The following is a 15,877-nucleotide window of genomic DNA, read 5'->3' as shown; positions in this document are numbered from 1 at the left end:
TAAATTGAACTGAACTTCCCAGTCCATCTCAATTCAAACAACTATGCCTATATTGTACACATTCTGTCAGTAGATATTTATCAACATCTTCTATGCCAAGATACTCAAGGGTAAGGCAGACACAGTCCCTGCCCTCCAGAAGTTTCTGGTTTAGCATCATTTTTCTGTCTGGCTGCCTGGCTCCAAGTGGTATGAATGTCCAGAATTTTAAGGTACTATATGTTTTAAGGTATTAATATTTTTTGTACCCTGTGAAGTTATATCCTCTCATCAGTTGAGGGTCTATCACACTCAGACTCTAATCTTTCTAAGTATGGACTATGGATGTTTGTTTCAATGAAGCTCAAACTGGATTTAGATGCTAAATATTGGAATTCTGCCCAACCCTGCTGGAGGTAAGTTATACAGCCTCATCAGTCTTCTCAAGTCTCCAATAGCCCAAGGAGGATGTCTGCTTTGGTAGGAAAGTATAGAGTTAGAGACTACAGTCCTAATAATGACCCTACAAGAACAGACAAAAGAAGTGTATCTCAGTTTTTCAATCTGAAAAAATGGAAATAGCTAGACAAATAGGTTTGTGAGGGCCAAATGAGATAAATGAATTAATCACCTACCAGACCACCAACCAAAGGACTTAGAATGCCACTAAAAGCAGAGACATTACTTTGCCAACAAAGGTCCGTCTAGTCAAGGCTATGGTTTTTCCAATGGTCATGTATGGATGTGAGAGTTGGACTATGAAGAAGGCTGATCGCCGAAGAATTGATGCTTTTGAACTGTGGTGTTGGAGAAGACTCTTGAGAGTCCCGTGGACTGCAAGGAGATCCAATCAGTCCATTCTAAAGGAGATCAGTCCTGGGTGTTCATTGGAAGGACTGGTGCTAAAGCTGAAACTCCAATACTTTGGCCACCTCATGCGACAAGTTGACTCACTGGAAAAGACTCTGATGCTGGGAGGGATTGGGGATGGGAGGAGAAGGGGAGGACAGAGAATGAGATGGCTGGATGGCATCACCGACTTGATGGACATGAGTTTGGGTGAACTCCGGGAGTTGGTAATGGACAGGGAGGCTGGCGTGCTGTGATTCATGGGGTCGCAAAGAGTTGGACACGACTGAGCGACTGAACTGAACTGAACTGAAGGACTAATGACTGCTGGTTTGCTTTCCTCTTCTCTTCCTCTGGTCCCAAACTCCTGCCCTTCTCTGCAAGCTCCAATCCTACAGTGGTTTCAGTTGAGCTACAGCAAGTCCAGAAGGGTCCTTTTGCATACTACCCTGGCTCTGTTCTTTTCCCTTGATGTAGCTATGAGTAGTTGAGCAGACCATGCCCAGCTCAGCTATGCTGTCTACAGCACAGCAGTACAGATGCTACTTGGATCTTCCATGTTTCTGTCCTTATATTCTCGAAAGGTAAGAGTAGTCATGAGGACTCAACCACAGGAAAGTTGGACTGAAATAATCTACTATGTGACTCAGTTATCAACGGTGGTTGAAACTGTAGCAGACACCACTATTTTCACTCATATTTCACAGCACAGCTCTCGCTTTCTGGTCTGTCATGTGGATGGCCACAAGGCTTCCTGGTCAATTACCACATTTCCCAGCCACCCCTGCAGCCTAGTGGGGCTTCGTTAAGAAGCGCTGGTGTACAGGTTGTGATCAGAAATGAAGTGGTCCATTTTTCTGTTATGCTTCCTCCAAAGGAATGTGGATGGATTCTTCTGGTCCTTTTCTTTCTTCCCAATCACTAGCTGGGAACTGATGAGAACTGAAGGAGCAATTTGGGCCCAATCTTGGAGGTCATGTTATAAGAAAGGCAGAGCTGCCTACTAATCACTTACTTCAGTTCTAATACATAAAAGTGAAATACTCTGCCATCCTGTTTAATTCACAGTACTTTAAAATTGTCTTGTTCCAACCTCCTAGCCCACATACTAAACAAAACAGAAGTATTTTCTTCAATCAGGTGTAATATCTTACCTGATGACAGCTTACTAGAAAGGTAGGTAGTGACTATATGAAATAAGCATCTTTCTGTGACATGAATATGAACTTTATCTTGAAACTTTAACATCAGCTACCATTATATTTACCTAGTATCTGAATTATTTTACAGGCAAATTCCTATTATTCATCCACTCCTTCACTACCTAGTCAGTGCCACATAAAACTGGAAGTCAGGGATCCTATGGCTTTAGTCAAAAACAACTGGCTCACATTCCAGTTTATGCTTTGTTCCTGATCCTTCCAATTTTGATCTCTTCAATTATTTGTTTTCTCCTGTTCATGGCCTTACCTGGTTCCTTGACCCTAATTCATAACACACTTTCCAAGGTCTGACTGGGATGATCCATACATAGCTTTGATTATGCTATTTCCAGCTGCTCCATGCAAATATCTTCCCCAGTCTAGTGGCATGTCTAAGAATCTACATTTCAAGGCAGATTATCACAGCTCACTTACTATAAGCCCCAATACAAAGGCCTATTAGTCAAGGACTACCCATCATAGCTTACTCACTTCTCTTTGAAAAAAAGGGATGTGTTCCTATATTTCAACTTAGACAAAAACAAACAAAAAGCAAACACCAATATCTTCATGTATATGTACACATAATCAGAAAAATATATATTATTTTTTTACCTATTTTGCTGTAATTATCTGTAACCAAGTCTTCCAAACCAACCATCTTCCAGAAACTGTCATCCCAGCCTTTCTCTGCAGAGTATGTCCATTTGCACACCAGGGAGCAGAGAGACCTAGGAAAATAGGAGAGAGGTAGAACCATAATATGAGCCAGGCTTCCTTTATATTTTGCCAAACACTTGTTCAGATATCTGTAATAGTGAAAAAACAGAATTAACTGAAGTAATTACTCACCCCTGATTAAACCAAAGTCCTCAGTGACATCTGTTAATGATTGAGAACATCTTCTTTCACTTTCAAAAGGGTTTCAGCCCCTTATTTAGATCTGACTAAACAGTCTATATAAATACTTGCATGCATATTTCTATTCATGTTTATATGACATTTATGAGATAACCAGAAATTACAACAATGACTAGTTAACCTGGGATTCTCCAGGCAAGAATACTGAAGTGGGTTGCCATGCTCTCCTCCAAGGGATCTTCCCAACCCAGGGATGGAACCCAAGATATTCCACATTGCAGGTAGATTCTTTACCATCTGAGCCACCAGGGAAGCCCGAGAATACTGGAGTGGGTAGCCTATCCCTTCTCCAGGGGATCTTCCCAACCCAGGAATTGAACCAGGGTCTCCTGTATTTCACGCAGATTCTTTACCAGCTGAGCTACTAGGAAAGCCCTGAGATAAACAGAAATTAAAACAATGACTAGCTATTTGATGATACTGAGCATTATTATTAAGTTTTAGGTATGAAATTGATAATTGTGGTTATGTTTTGAAAAAGCTTCTTAGTTCAGTTCAGTCCAGTCGCTCAGTCGTGTCTGACTCTTTGCGACCCCATGAATCACAGCACGCCAGGCCTCCCTGTCCATCACCAACTCCCGGAGTTCACTCAAACTCATGTCCACAGAGTCGGTGATGCCATCCAGCCATCTCATTCTCTGTCGTCCCCTTCTCCTCCCACCCCCAATCCCTCCCAGCATCAGAGTCTTTTCCAGTGAGTCAACTCGTCGCATGAGGTGGCCAAAGTATTGGAGTTTCAGCTTTAGCATCAGTCCTTCCAATGAACACCCAGGACTGATCTCCTTTAGAATGGACTGGTTGGATCTCCTTGCAGTACAAGGGACTCTCAAGAGCCTTCTCCAGCACCACAGTTCCAAAGCATCAATTCTTCGGTGATCAGCTTTCACAGTCCAACTCTCACATCCATACATGACTACTGGAAAAACCATAGTCTTCACTAGACGGACCTTGGTTGGCAAAGTAATGTCTCTGCTTTTTAATATGCTATCTAGGTTGGTCATAACTTTCCTTTCAAGGAGTAAGCGTCTTTTAATTTCATGGCTGCAATCAGCATCCACAGTGATTTTGGAGCCTCCAAAAATAAAGTCTGACACTGTTTCCACTGTTTCCCCATCTATTTCCCATGAAGTGATGGGGCCAGATGCCATGATCTTTGTTTTCTGAATGTTGAGTTTCAAGCCAACCTTTTCACTCTCCTCTTTCACTTTCATCAAGAGGCTTTTGAGTTCCTCTTCCCTTTCTGCCATAAGGGTGGTGTCATCTGCATATCTGAGGTGATTGATATTTCTCCTGGCAATCTTGATTCCAGCTTGTGCTTCTTCCAGCCTAGCGTTCCTCATGATGTACTCTGCATATAAGTTAAATAAGCTAACTGATATATATTGAAACACTGATGTATAAAATGATACATTATCTGGGATCTACTGTAAAATAGCAAGTGAAGGGGAAGTGAATGACATTGCAGATGGAGCAGAATTGGCCTCGGGTTGGTAGCTGTGGGGCTGAGGGTGGTTAAATGGGTGTTCATTATACGTCTCTATTCTGTACATGTTCAAAACTCTCTGTGATAAAAAAATAAAAACCCAAAAAGGTGCCTGGTATAGATGTGATCACTGCAGTCTAAAGCAATATTCAACAGGAGGAAGACTGAGTGCTAGATGGCCTTTTCCTTTCTGGCTTCATGTCTCATCAATTCCCTCTTAGTATCCTATATTCCAGCAATAAACAATCCTTCGGAGTTCTCTGAAAAAGTCACATTCTTGCATACTTCTGTGCTTGCATATTTCTATGTGCTTGCAAAATTCTTCAGCCTGATAACTTCCTTTAGTCTAGACTGAGACCTCAGTTCTAGTTTAGATGTTCCTGCTCTGACATCACAGAGCAAGCACCAAATCTATTAGAGACCTTATCACACTGAGTAATTAACTGCTTCTTTTTTTATCTTCTTCCCAACAGCCCCAAGCCTTCCAATCTGTTCTCCATTGTGTCCAGAGAAAACTTTCTAAAGTAAAATCTGATGGTACCAACTCCTGATTAAAACCCTTCAGTTGCTCCTCACTCCCTTCAGGAAAAAGTCCAGTCCTCAGCTAGGCTTGAATGACGCTTTGTGATATGACCATGCTGACTTCCAGCTTCCTCTCCTGTGGTTCCTATCCTTGCTTTCTTCACTCTACACTAATGAATTATTTGAAGCTTTCCATAGTGGGCCTTGATTGCTCACTTCCCAGTGCCTTGAACCTCTGCTCCATTCTGCCCAAAAATGTTCTTCCCTGTTATGTGTCTGCCTGCTGATTAGCCTTCCTGACTCAGTTCAGACTCCCCTTTTCATGAAGCCCCAGTGGAGGTCCAGCAGAGTCCAAAGCCTCTTCTCCAAGTTCAACGTTCTTATACCCATATCTTAATACTTAGCACAGTCACTGTCCTTGCCCCTTCCCTTCTCTCTCTCCCACTAAACCAGCAACACCTTCAGAGGAGAACCTACGTTAATAATCTCCAGATCATCAGTATTCACATCCAGCCATAGGTCAAGCCACAATGAATACTGATCAAATGGAAGCTCGGGAGGATAACTATAGTCTGTCCACATTACCACAGGTAAGTGATAAACCTGGAGAGTTCTTGCAGTCTTATAAATAAAGCAAAACCTATCTATTTCATAGAGCCAGCAGTTTTGGCCTATCTGATTCAGCCATTAAACTGTACTCATTCACTCACTCACTTAATAAATATTTATTATTCAGTCATTATGACCCTGGCACTATGGTAGATGCTGGGGAACCAGTTACATGCAAAACAGTCGGCCTGCTGCTCTCCTACATGCTAACAGTATAATTGAGGAGACAGTGATCAAATAATCACACCTAAAGTCACATCCTAACAAAAATGTTCTGAAGGAAGTAGAGAGAGAAATGAAAAGTTTTAGCAGGAGAAACTGGCAGGAGAAATGGGGAGAAAGTGTCAGGGCGGCTTCACAGCAGAGCTCACCTTCTGTGAGACCTAAATGTCTCCTGAAAACAAAAAACATTATTTATCTTTTTTTTTTTTTTTTTTGCACATGTGGCATAGATGGAAGATTCTAGGATCAGGAAGATCCCTTGGAGAAGGAAATGGCAACCCACTCCAGTATTCTTGTCTGGAGAATCCCATGGTCAGAGGAGCCTGGCAGGCTACAGTCCATGGGGTGGTAAGAGTCGGACATGACTTGGCAAGTACACCACCACCACTGCAGATGACAGGACACGTTGAGCTAGGCTAAGTGGCACAGATATATTGAAGGAACACTAGTCCCAGTAGAAACAATATGTATGTGTAAAACCCTTCACCTGACTTAAGCAAAATAATTTTTTGAGGTATAAAGAAAGCCGCTACCTATGAAGCATGTTCTGAAGAATACGCAATAGGATAATTCTTCCTGGCACAATGCCTAAAATTTTGCCATTTTAGAAGCTATGATAACTCACTGGAAAGAGCAATGTAATGAAACAGTATGGTGTGCAAGGATTGTGTCTTATGATCCTTCCATATAGGACAACTCTTCACTCCCCAAATGCTCTGCTCATTTGCAGACTTCCGGGACTAGCCTCTACTCCGTCCCATCTATCACCAACTCAGTGTTGCTCCATTCACTCATCCTTGTCTACTTGGAAAATTCCATGTCTTTCTCATGGTCCAGCTCTTCTGCACAAGTTTCCTCACTACCTCCATGCTAAATTCACGGCTATCTCCTTTGAAGCAGCAGTACCACTTGGAAATATTTCACTGTATTTCTTAACAGCTGACATAGGTTGAGTTCATGGCCCCAGTCTTCCAATCTCTAAATATCCACACCCTTTGCCACTTAATTTGTAGTGCTGCACCTCCTCCTCTCAACCCCAACAGTGGGCCGAGCCTCCTCTGCTACTTCAAAATTTTGGATATTGTCACACAACTGGATTTGGCCAAAATAATGAGGCAGAAAAAACTGCATTCCAGTTTCAAGTTTAAGCTAAAAGCAGCATTATATGTTTCTGCTTGCTCGATTGCACTTCTGGTATTGCTGTGAGAAGATCATGCAGGGTTAGCTCACTAGTCCCAGGAGGAGGTCAAGAGGTATGTGGGTAGAGGAATGATACCAAGTCCAGTCTGGTTCACACATCCCCAGGCAGCCAAGACCTGAGGGAGTGAGTACAGCTGAGAACAGAAGAACCACCCTGCAGAACAGAGTCTAAATGTTGTGTCCATGAGGCAGATAAATGATTATTGTGTTGAACTACTGAGCACCGGCTGTGAGTCATAACAGAGCAGTAGTTAAACAACTCAACAGTTTATAGCATAACTAACTTATCCCACATAGACTGCCTGTGTTATCCCCAAAAAGAGCAAGGAGAGGGATGTCTATCTCACAGCCAGTTAGAATGAGTGGTCAGAGAGTGTGCTGGGGGTAAAGATGACTGAGCCCAACAGGCTCCAGGTGCCTCTGGTAACTCCATCCTCCGTTAGGTTTATCCAAACACTATGAGGGTCTGTCTCAATTGGGTCTCTAAATCAGCTCTTGGATAAAATGGATGCCTGAAAGTGGCAGAACTGGCAATATTTAGAGGGGTGACAGAAGATGCATAGGTTGGATAGCATCACTGACTCAATGGACATGAGTCTGAGCAAAGTCCAGGAGATGGGAAGGACAGGGAAGCCCGGTGTGCTGCAGTCCATGTGGTTGCAAAGAGTCAGACACAACTGAGAGACTCAACAACAGCAACAAGTGGGTACAACCGAGGCCACAGCGTCTCTGGAAATCTCCAGGAGAGAGGCAGCAAGTATAGGACTTCATCTTGTCAGCAAGTAAAGGCAAGTTCCCAGAAGGAGAACGAAAGGTCTGCCTCCCTCAGGGGCTTCTATTAAGGCCCCGTGTTGTCACTCCCTCAGGTGTTTTAGTGAACAACCTGCACTCTAAAGGCAAGCTGATCTATCAGTGTGTGTGTGTGTGTGTGTGTGTGTGTGTCTGTGTGTCTGTGTGTGTCTGTGTGTGTGTCTGTGTGTGTCTGTGTCTGTGTCTGTGTGTGTGTCTGTGTGTGTGGGCATGGGTGGGAGGAGTGATTTGTAGGATTAGAATTAAAGACAGGAGCCTGAAAATGACAGGGGCTACACTAGCAGGCTTCCACCAGGCTTCCCTGGTAGCTCAGAGGTTAAAGCGTCTACTTGCAATGCGGGAGACCTGGGTTCGATCCCTGGGTCTGGAAGATTCCCTAGAGAAGGAAATGGCAAGCCACTCCAGTATTCTTGCCTGGAGAATCCCGTGGACGGAGGAGCCTGGTGGGCTATAGTCCACAGGGTCCCAAAGAGTTGGACACGACTGAGGACTTCACTTCACACTAGCAGGGTGAATTGTTTCCAAGACTGGCATGAAAGGAGAGCTGCACCTCCCAGGGAAAAGGGGCCTCACTATTTGTTCCTTGCCAGCCAGAATACCATGGCAGAAACTTCTGTATCCTTCACTGCTTTCAGGTTTCTTAACATCAAAGAGACTCTAAAAGCCTACAGCCTACATGACAGTTGAAAGAACATAAATTAAGGAGAAGGCAAAATGAAAACAGTACCTAACTTAGGGGACTAGTTCACCCAAGAGAAGATCCATGCAGAAGGCCTCTAAGAGAAAGGTCTCAGTGACATAGAAACGATGGAAAAAAAAAAAAATAATGGAAGAGCACACCAATAAGGAAAGCAATGAGAAATCAGAAGGGAGCAAGAAAGACTCTGAACTAAAGCTATGAATTTTAAAATTTATTAAAAATTTCCTGAGAAGAACTAAAAAAAAAAAAAAAACCAGTGGCACTGTTAAAAATTGAATTAATAATCCCTTACTACTTGTAACAAAGACACAAAAGGAGAAATAATGAGGGAATAAATAAGGGGCCTTTTGGAGGACAGATCTGGCAGCTTAACACAAAAATAAAAGGAATTCCAGAAGGGATTTTTTTTCTTAAAGGAGAAAAGGAAAAAAAAGAAAAGTTGAAGGAGATATTCTAATGAAACAAATACAGTACTAGGTTTTTGTTTTTCTTTTTAAACTGGCTGAAGCAAGATTTAAGCCTGCAGATGAAAAGTCTCATTAAGTTCAGGAAGTGAATCCAGGAAATACTTGAATTTCAAGTGTAAACAGAAACTTATACAAACTTCCAGACAGAAAGACTAAGTTAGTTACAAAGGCAAGAAATTAAGCCTAGCTAAGGAATTCCCATCTACAACTCTGGAATGTAGAAGATGGAAGAACAATGTACAGACCATTAACAAAAATGATCCAAGAATCCTATATCTAGACAAAATATTACTCAGCTGTTAGGGGAAAGGAAAACATTTTCAGAGTGCAAGGATTCAAAAGTAAACTTGCCATAAATGTTCTCTGAGGATAACATTTGAGAAAGAACATAACCAAAAAAGCAATGGGTTTTTCATTTATGTTCTTTCATAACCAAAAAGCTCTTCAGAAGGAGTTATATCAACAGAGTAGAAATCAAAGACTAGAGGAAGCAGTGGTGGTGAAATCTGATATTAATTCATATTCTCTATGTGTATATATATATATATATACAGAATAAATATTGCTGTTGTTGTTATTCAGTTGCTAAGTGTCCAACTCTGTGTGATCCCATGCATTGTAGCATGCCAGGCTCCTCTGTATTCCACTATCGCCCAAAATTTGCTCGAATTCATGTCCATTGAGTCAGTGATGCTATCTAATCATCTCATCCTCTGCCGCCCCTTTTTCCTTTTGTCTTTAATCTTTTCCAGCGGCAAGGTCTTTTCCAAAGAGTCTGCTCTTTGCATCAGGTGGCCAAAGTACTGGAGCTTCAGCTTCAGCATCAATCTAAGAAAATAAAATCTGCCACTGCTTCCACTTTTTCCTCATCTGTTTGCCATGAAGTGATGAAACTGGATGCTATGATCTTAGCTTTTTTTTAATGTTGAGTTTCAAGTCAGCTTTTTCACTCTCTTCTGTCACCCTCATTAAAAAGCTATTCACTTTCTCTTTACTTTCTGCCATTAAAATGGTATCATCTACATATCTGAGGTTGTTAATATTTTTCCTGGTAATCTGGACTCCAGATTGTGATTTATTCAGCCCAGTATTTCACATGATGTACTCTGCATGTAAGTTAAAATAAGCAGGGTGACAATACGCAGTCTTGTTGTACTACTTTCCTGATTTTGAACTAGTCAGTCACTCCATGTCTGGTCCTAACTGTTGCTTCTTGACCTGCATACAAGTTTCTCAGGAGACACATAAGGTGGTATGGTACTCCCATCTCTTTAAAAATTTTCCACAGTTTGTTGTGATCTACACAGTTAAAGACTTCAGTGTAGTCAACGAAACAGAAGTAGATGTTTTTCTGGAACTCCCTTGCTTTCTCCATGATCCAATGAATGCTGGTAATTTGATCTCTGGTTTCTCTTCCTCTTTGAAACCCAGCTTGTACATCTGCAAATTCATGACCTGTCATTCTTGGGTGGCCCTGCATGGCATGGCTCACAGCTTCATTAAGTTATGCAAGCCCCTTTACCATGACAAGGTTGTGATCCATGAAGGGGATACTGTGTAAATACATTGCATGTGTGTGTGTGCACCCATGCATACATATATATATACACACACACGCATGTATATATAGGTGTACACATATTTAATCTAAATAGATGATAATAAAGTGAACAGGAATTTACAATATTAAGTTTTGTTGAAACATAACAAGCAAGCCATCTTAGAAGGAAAACCAAATGATAGTCTGGAAATGAAACATTAATTTAGCAAAACATCAAAGTCAGACACTTGAAAAAGCATCCATAGGAAAAGGATTTTATGTGTATACGTGCAGAGTGTAAGTTTAATGTTGGTTGTAAGAAATGAGAAGGTAATCACTAATGGAAACAGTTTAATAGAATGCTCATATTAACAAATTAAACCAAAACTGTGGTGCTGGAGAAGACTCCTGAGAGTCCCTTGGACTGCAAGGAGATCCAACCAGTCCATTCTAAAGGAGATCAGTCCTGGGTGTTCATTGGAAGGACTGATTAAAGCTGAAACTCCAATACTTTGGCCACCTCATGCGACGAGTTGACTCACTGGAAAAGACTCTGATGCTGGGAGGGATTGGGGGTAGGAGGAGAAGGGGACGACAGAGAATGAGATGGCTGGATGGCATCACCAACTCGATGGACATGAATTTGAGTGAACTCCGGGAGTTGGTGATGGACAGGGAGGCCTGGCGTGCTGTGATTCATGGGATCGCAAAGTGTTGGACATGACTGAGCGACTGAACTGAACTGAACTGAAGCCAAGAAAAATTAAAAGAGGGAATAATGTAATATATACAGAAAAGAAAAATAAAATAGAAAGAATAAAATCAACTATTTCAATTATTACAACATATGTGAATGAGCTGAATTCTGCCACTGGCTGAAAGATAACAATAGCCACAGTGGGATTAAAATTAAGGGATAGCCTGTTTATAATATGAAATTTTTTAAATGTGTTAAAGAGTTGGGTTTTTTTAAGTCAACAAAAAATAACAAATCCATATTTTAAAAAATATCAGAGTAGAATACAAGGCCAAAAATATTAGCAAGACTATGAGGAAGATTCCAATAACTAAATGCTCAATCAAAGAAGAACATGACCCTTTGTTAAATTTTATGAACTAAACAACATAATGTGAAATATATAAAATAAGCACTCCTAGATTTAAAAAAAGTACTTGAAGAGAGACACACTTTAAAGATTTTATTATTCTTTGATAATTTAAAGGACCAGGTAAACCAAAACATTAATAATAATTACTACTACTATTGAGGAATTAAAGACTCAAATACAGTCAACAAACTCAATTCTTTTTATTCATATGGGGGGAGAAAGGAAGAATATCTTATTATTCAATACAAGCAGAGACCAGATGGGTAAAGTGGTATTTCATAGGTAAATTTAAAGTTTTAACACATTTTATTTGAAAAGAATGAAGTCTGAAAATTAATAACCTAAGCAGCCAACTTATGAAATTATGAAAAACAGTAAATAGCTGAAAGAAAGATCAAAAAGGAGTAGTAAAGATAGCAAGATAAAATTCAGGGGATTAACAGAGCCAAACAATGGTTCTATGAAAAGGCAAATTAAACAAAAAAGTGTCTGGTAAAACTGAGGAAGAAAAAAGAAGAGCAGGCAAAAATAACAAATACCACGAATGAAAATGGTAGTGGTAACTGCTGATAAAGCAGACAGTAAAAGGATAAAAAAGAATTACATGAACAGTATTTTGTTAGTAAACTTGAAAATTTAGATGAAATGGAAAATTTTCTAAAAAAAAAAACAGAACTTACCATAACTGACTCAAAAAAAAAAAAAACCAAAACAGGAAATCTTAGTGAATTTATTATATTAAAGAAATTAAAGAAGTTGATCCAGCAGTTAAAAACCACACCTCAAATAAATCCTCAAGCCCAGATGGCTGTACTGGAAAGTTTAACAAATGTTCAAGGGACACAGTACCCTAAAATATATATTTCAGAATCTAGAAGAGTAGGAATGTTCCCTAAGTTATTTATAAAGGTATGGCAACTATGTTACAAAGAGCAAGCAGAGATAAACAAAAATCAGAGTCCACTATCATTATGAATATGAACATAAAAATTCTGAGTTAGACACGACCAAATTTAATATTAAAATGTGGGGAAAAAATACATCAAGAACAATATTCGAGAAATATTTAATAATAGAAGAACTGTGGATGTATTTTACCACAGTATTTTATTAAGAGAAAGAAAATGATCAACTTGTATCTAATAATAGAAAGTATCTGATAAAATTAAATGCCACATAAATAGAAATCCATTGAAGTGGGTATAATAGAAGTGTCTGCTTCTAACCATGTGGGAATATCAGAGACTGGATTTTACCACCTTGTCCTAAACAACTAGGGAAGTCCAAGAAAACGTATGAAACTGTTTTCAGACTTCAACAAGAGGCATAGGTCTCTGATCCCTGAGAGAAGGAAACAATGGGATGAGTCCTAAGACTGTGCTGGCTGTCTGCCTGGGAGAATACGCCAGACCACAAAGCAGAAAGAGAGATGCCAAGAAAACATGGCAGCTTCATGAAGCTAAGGGAACTGAGATAAGAATCCATAGAAGTTAAAGAGGCTGGAAACACAGCCTTCCCAAGAGGAGGTAGCAATGCAGAATGAGGGCCTCAGAAACTCCCACAAGAGTCCTGTGAAATCTTTGCTGATTATCGCAATGCAGATATGCATGCTGACCCTCTTGAGATCTGGTAAAGAGTGAATGGAAATCTGTGATCGATACAATTTCTGAGTTCACAAACAGCTGGGAATCACTTGAATTACTAGAATTAAGAATGGAACACCATCATTGATCACTTGAGACATTCAGTGGAGACCCCAAAAGATGTATGCCTTAGCAATGTGAGTATACTACCTGTGTTACCAAGGTTTAAAAAGACTACAAAGGATAAAACTAAGCCAAAAGTACATTGATGGCTTCCTATGAAAAGTAGCTAAACAATCCTTAAAGGAAGCTAACAAAATCCAGACACTCAACAACATAAAATTGATCATGTCAGCATCTAATAAAAAATATTTGAAGAAACAACGGCCACATTTTTTTTTCTTGACTCGATAAAAGCTATCAATCCATAGATTTAAGCTCAATGAAACCAAGGCAAGATAAACACAAAACCACATCAAGACTGATTACAATCAAATTGTTTTTAAGTGAAAAAATCAAAATCTTTAAAAGTAGAGAAAAAGAAATATTACAGAGGAAGAGGAGAAAAATGTCTTCAGACTCTTTGCCAGAAACAACACAATACAGAAGAAAATAGAATGAATAATGTCTTTAAAGCACTGAAAAAATTTTAAAAGAAAAAATCAATATAGAATTCTATATTCAGCAAAAATAGCTTCAAAAAATTAATGTGGAACATAGGTTTTTCCAGACAAACAAAAGCTGAGAAAATTCATTTCCAAGAAACCTACACTACGTAAGAAATGTTAAAGGAAGTTCTTGAGGTAGAAGGAAAATGAGAATAAGGGGAAATATGAATTTACACAACGGAATGAAAAATATCAATCAGTAAATATATGGGTAAATACAAAGGACCTTCTTATTTATAAATTTATTTAAAAGATAATTGACCTTAAACCTTTATCTTTAAAGGATAATTTAGGGAAAACAATCAATGCATTGAGGGATTTATATGTACAAAGAAAACACACAACAATAGCAGCATAAACGATGAGATATTATGAAGATATATGTGATGGGGTATAAAATTATTTTAAAGTAATGGTATAAATGAATTTATTTGCAAAGCAGAAACAGAGACACAGATGTAGGGAACAAATGTAAGGATATCAAGAGGGGTAGGGGTGTGGGACAGATTAGGAGATTGGGATTAACATATGTGCACTACTGTGCATGAAACGGATAACTAATGAGAACCGACTGCATGGCACAGGGAACTCGACTCGGTGGTCTGTGGTGACTTAAATGGGAAGGAAATTCAAGGATTAGGGGATACCTCTATATGTGCAGATGATTCACTTTGTTGCACAGCAGAAACTAACACAACACTGTAAAGCAACTATATTCCAATAAAAAGGTAAAAATATTTGTAGCCTAAGGACCATGTAATCCTGAAGGAACACAAAGATTAAATGAAAAGCAAAATATTCTAAATAAATTTGATCATTTATTCCCTTAAAAAAAAGCTGTGATTACTTAAAATGCATATTATATATCCGTGAAGAGCCAGTGAAAAAGATAAAATGAATAAACAAACTTGGGGGATAAAACAGAATACTAAAAAATAGTTCAGCAATCTAGAAGAAGGCAAGAAAAGGGTGAAATTACATAGAATATGTCGAAAAAATAAAAAGCAAATAGCAAGATGGTAGATTAATATCCAAACATTAAATGTAAATGGCCTAGGGACTTTCCTGTTGGTCCAGTGGCTAGGACTAGGGACTTTCCTGATGGTCCAGTGGCTAGGATGCTGCATTCCCAACGCAGGGGGCCTATGTTTGATCCCTGGTCAGGGAACTAGATCCCATATGCTACAATTAAGAGTTCACATGCTGCAACTAAAGATCCAGCATGCCACTGCTAAGACCCAGCACAGTCAAATTAATAAATTAACTGACTGATTAAAAATATGTTGAAAAATGTAAATAGCCTAAAAACTTCAATGTAAGGACAGAAATCATCAACTGGACATCTGAAAATGAAAAATAAAATTCAACTATATGCTGTCTGTAAGAAACATTCTAAATATAAACATACAAACAGGTGAAAGAGTACAAAGGTAGAAAAAGATATACAAATGTTAGTAATAAAAAAGTATTATAAGTAACTATATGAATATCAGAAAGTAGACTTGTCAGAACAAGAAACATTACCAGTGAAGAAGAGATACATTACATAGTGATAAAAGGGTCAATTTGTCAAGAAGACTTGTGACTTAAAGAAGAAATGATACTTTTGTAGAATGGCAACTTGAATGCAACTGAGACTGGGACGACAGAGAATGAGATGGCTGGATGGCATCACCGACTCTGTGGACATGAGTTTGAGTGAACTCCGGGAGTTGGTGATGGACAGGGAGGCCTGGTGTGCTGTGATTCATGGGGTCTCGGAGAGTCAGACACGACTGAGCGACTGAACTGAACTGAACTGAAACTCAGATTTCTTTTTTCCTTATTTAGCTCAGAACTAAAAAACAAGCAGTGTAAAAAGTGCATGTGAAATCAAGTATTCAAGGTGGTATAATTGGATGTGGTTACCTAGGGTTGAGCTTCCCTGGTGGCTCAGCAGTAAAGAATCTACCTGCAATGCAGGAGAATCCAGGTTCAATCCCTGGGTCAGGAAGATCCCCTGGAGAAGGAAAT

General features: G+C 39.5%; 1 protein-coding gene across 11 annotated transcripts in view; it reads right to left on the bottom strand.

The window, feature by feature from the left end:
- Positions 1-15,877, bottom strand: part of FGGY (FGGY carbohydrate kinase domain containing) — a 516,773-nt gene that overhangs the window by 326,883 nt on the left and 174,013 nt on the right. For all 11 annotated transcript variants that reach the window (XR_016037181.1, XM_088835336.1, XM_088835337.1 and 8 more), the window contains one exon: positions 2,646-2,761. Coding sequence is in view for 10 of the 11 variants with exons in the window: in XM_088835336.1 (XP_088691462.1) it covers positions 2,646-2,761 (116 nt within the window). In the remaining variant the exon portion in view is untranslated. The remainder of the gene's footprint in view (positions 1-2,645; positions 2,762-15,877) is intronic.

Source organism: Moschus berezovskii, chromosome 4 (assembly GCF_049115385.1).
Source record: "Moschus berezovskii isolate FMDL1 chromosome 4, NW_MosBer_1.0, whole genome shotgun sequence".
In the NCBI taxonomy this organism is placed as follows: Eukaryota; Metazoa; Chordata; class Mammalia; order Artiodactyla; family Moschidae; genus Moschus; species Moschus berezovskii.
Note: the sequence above shows the minus strand (reverse complement) of the source record. Positions and strands in the feature narration are given on the sequence as shown.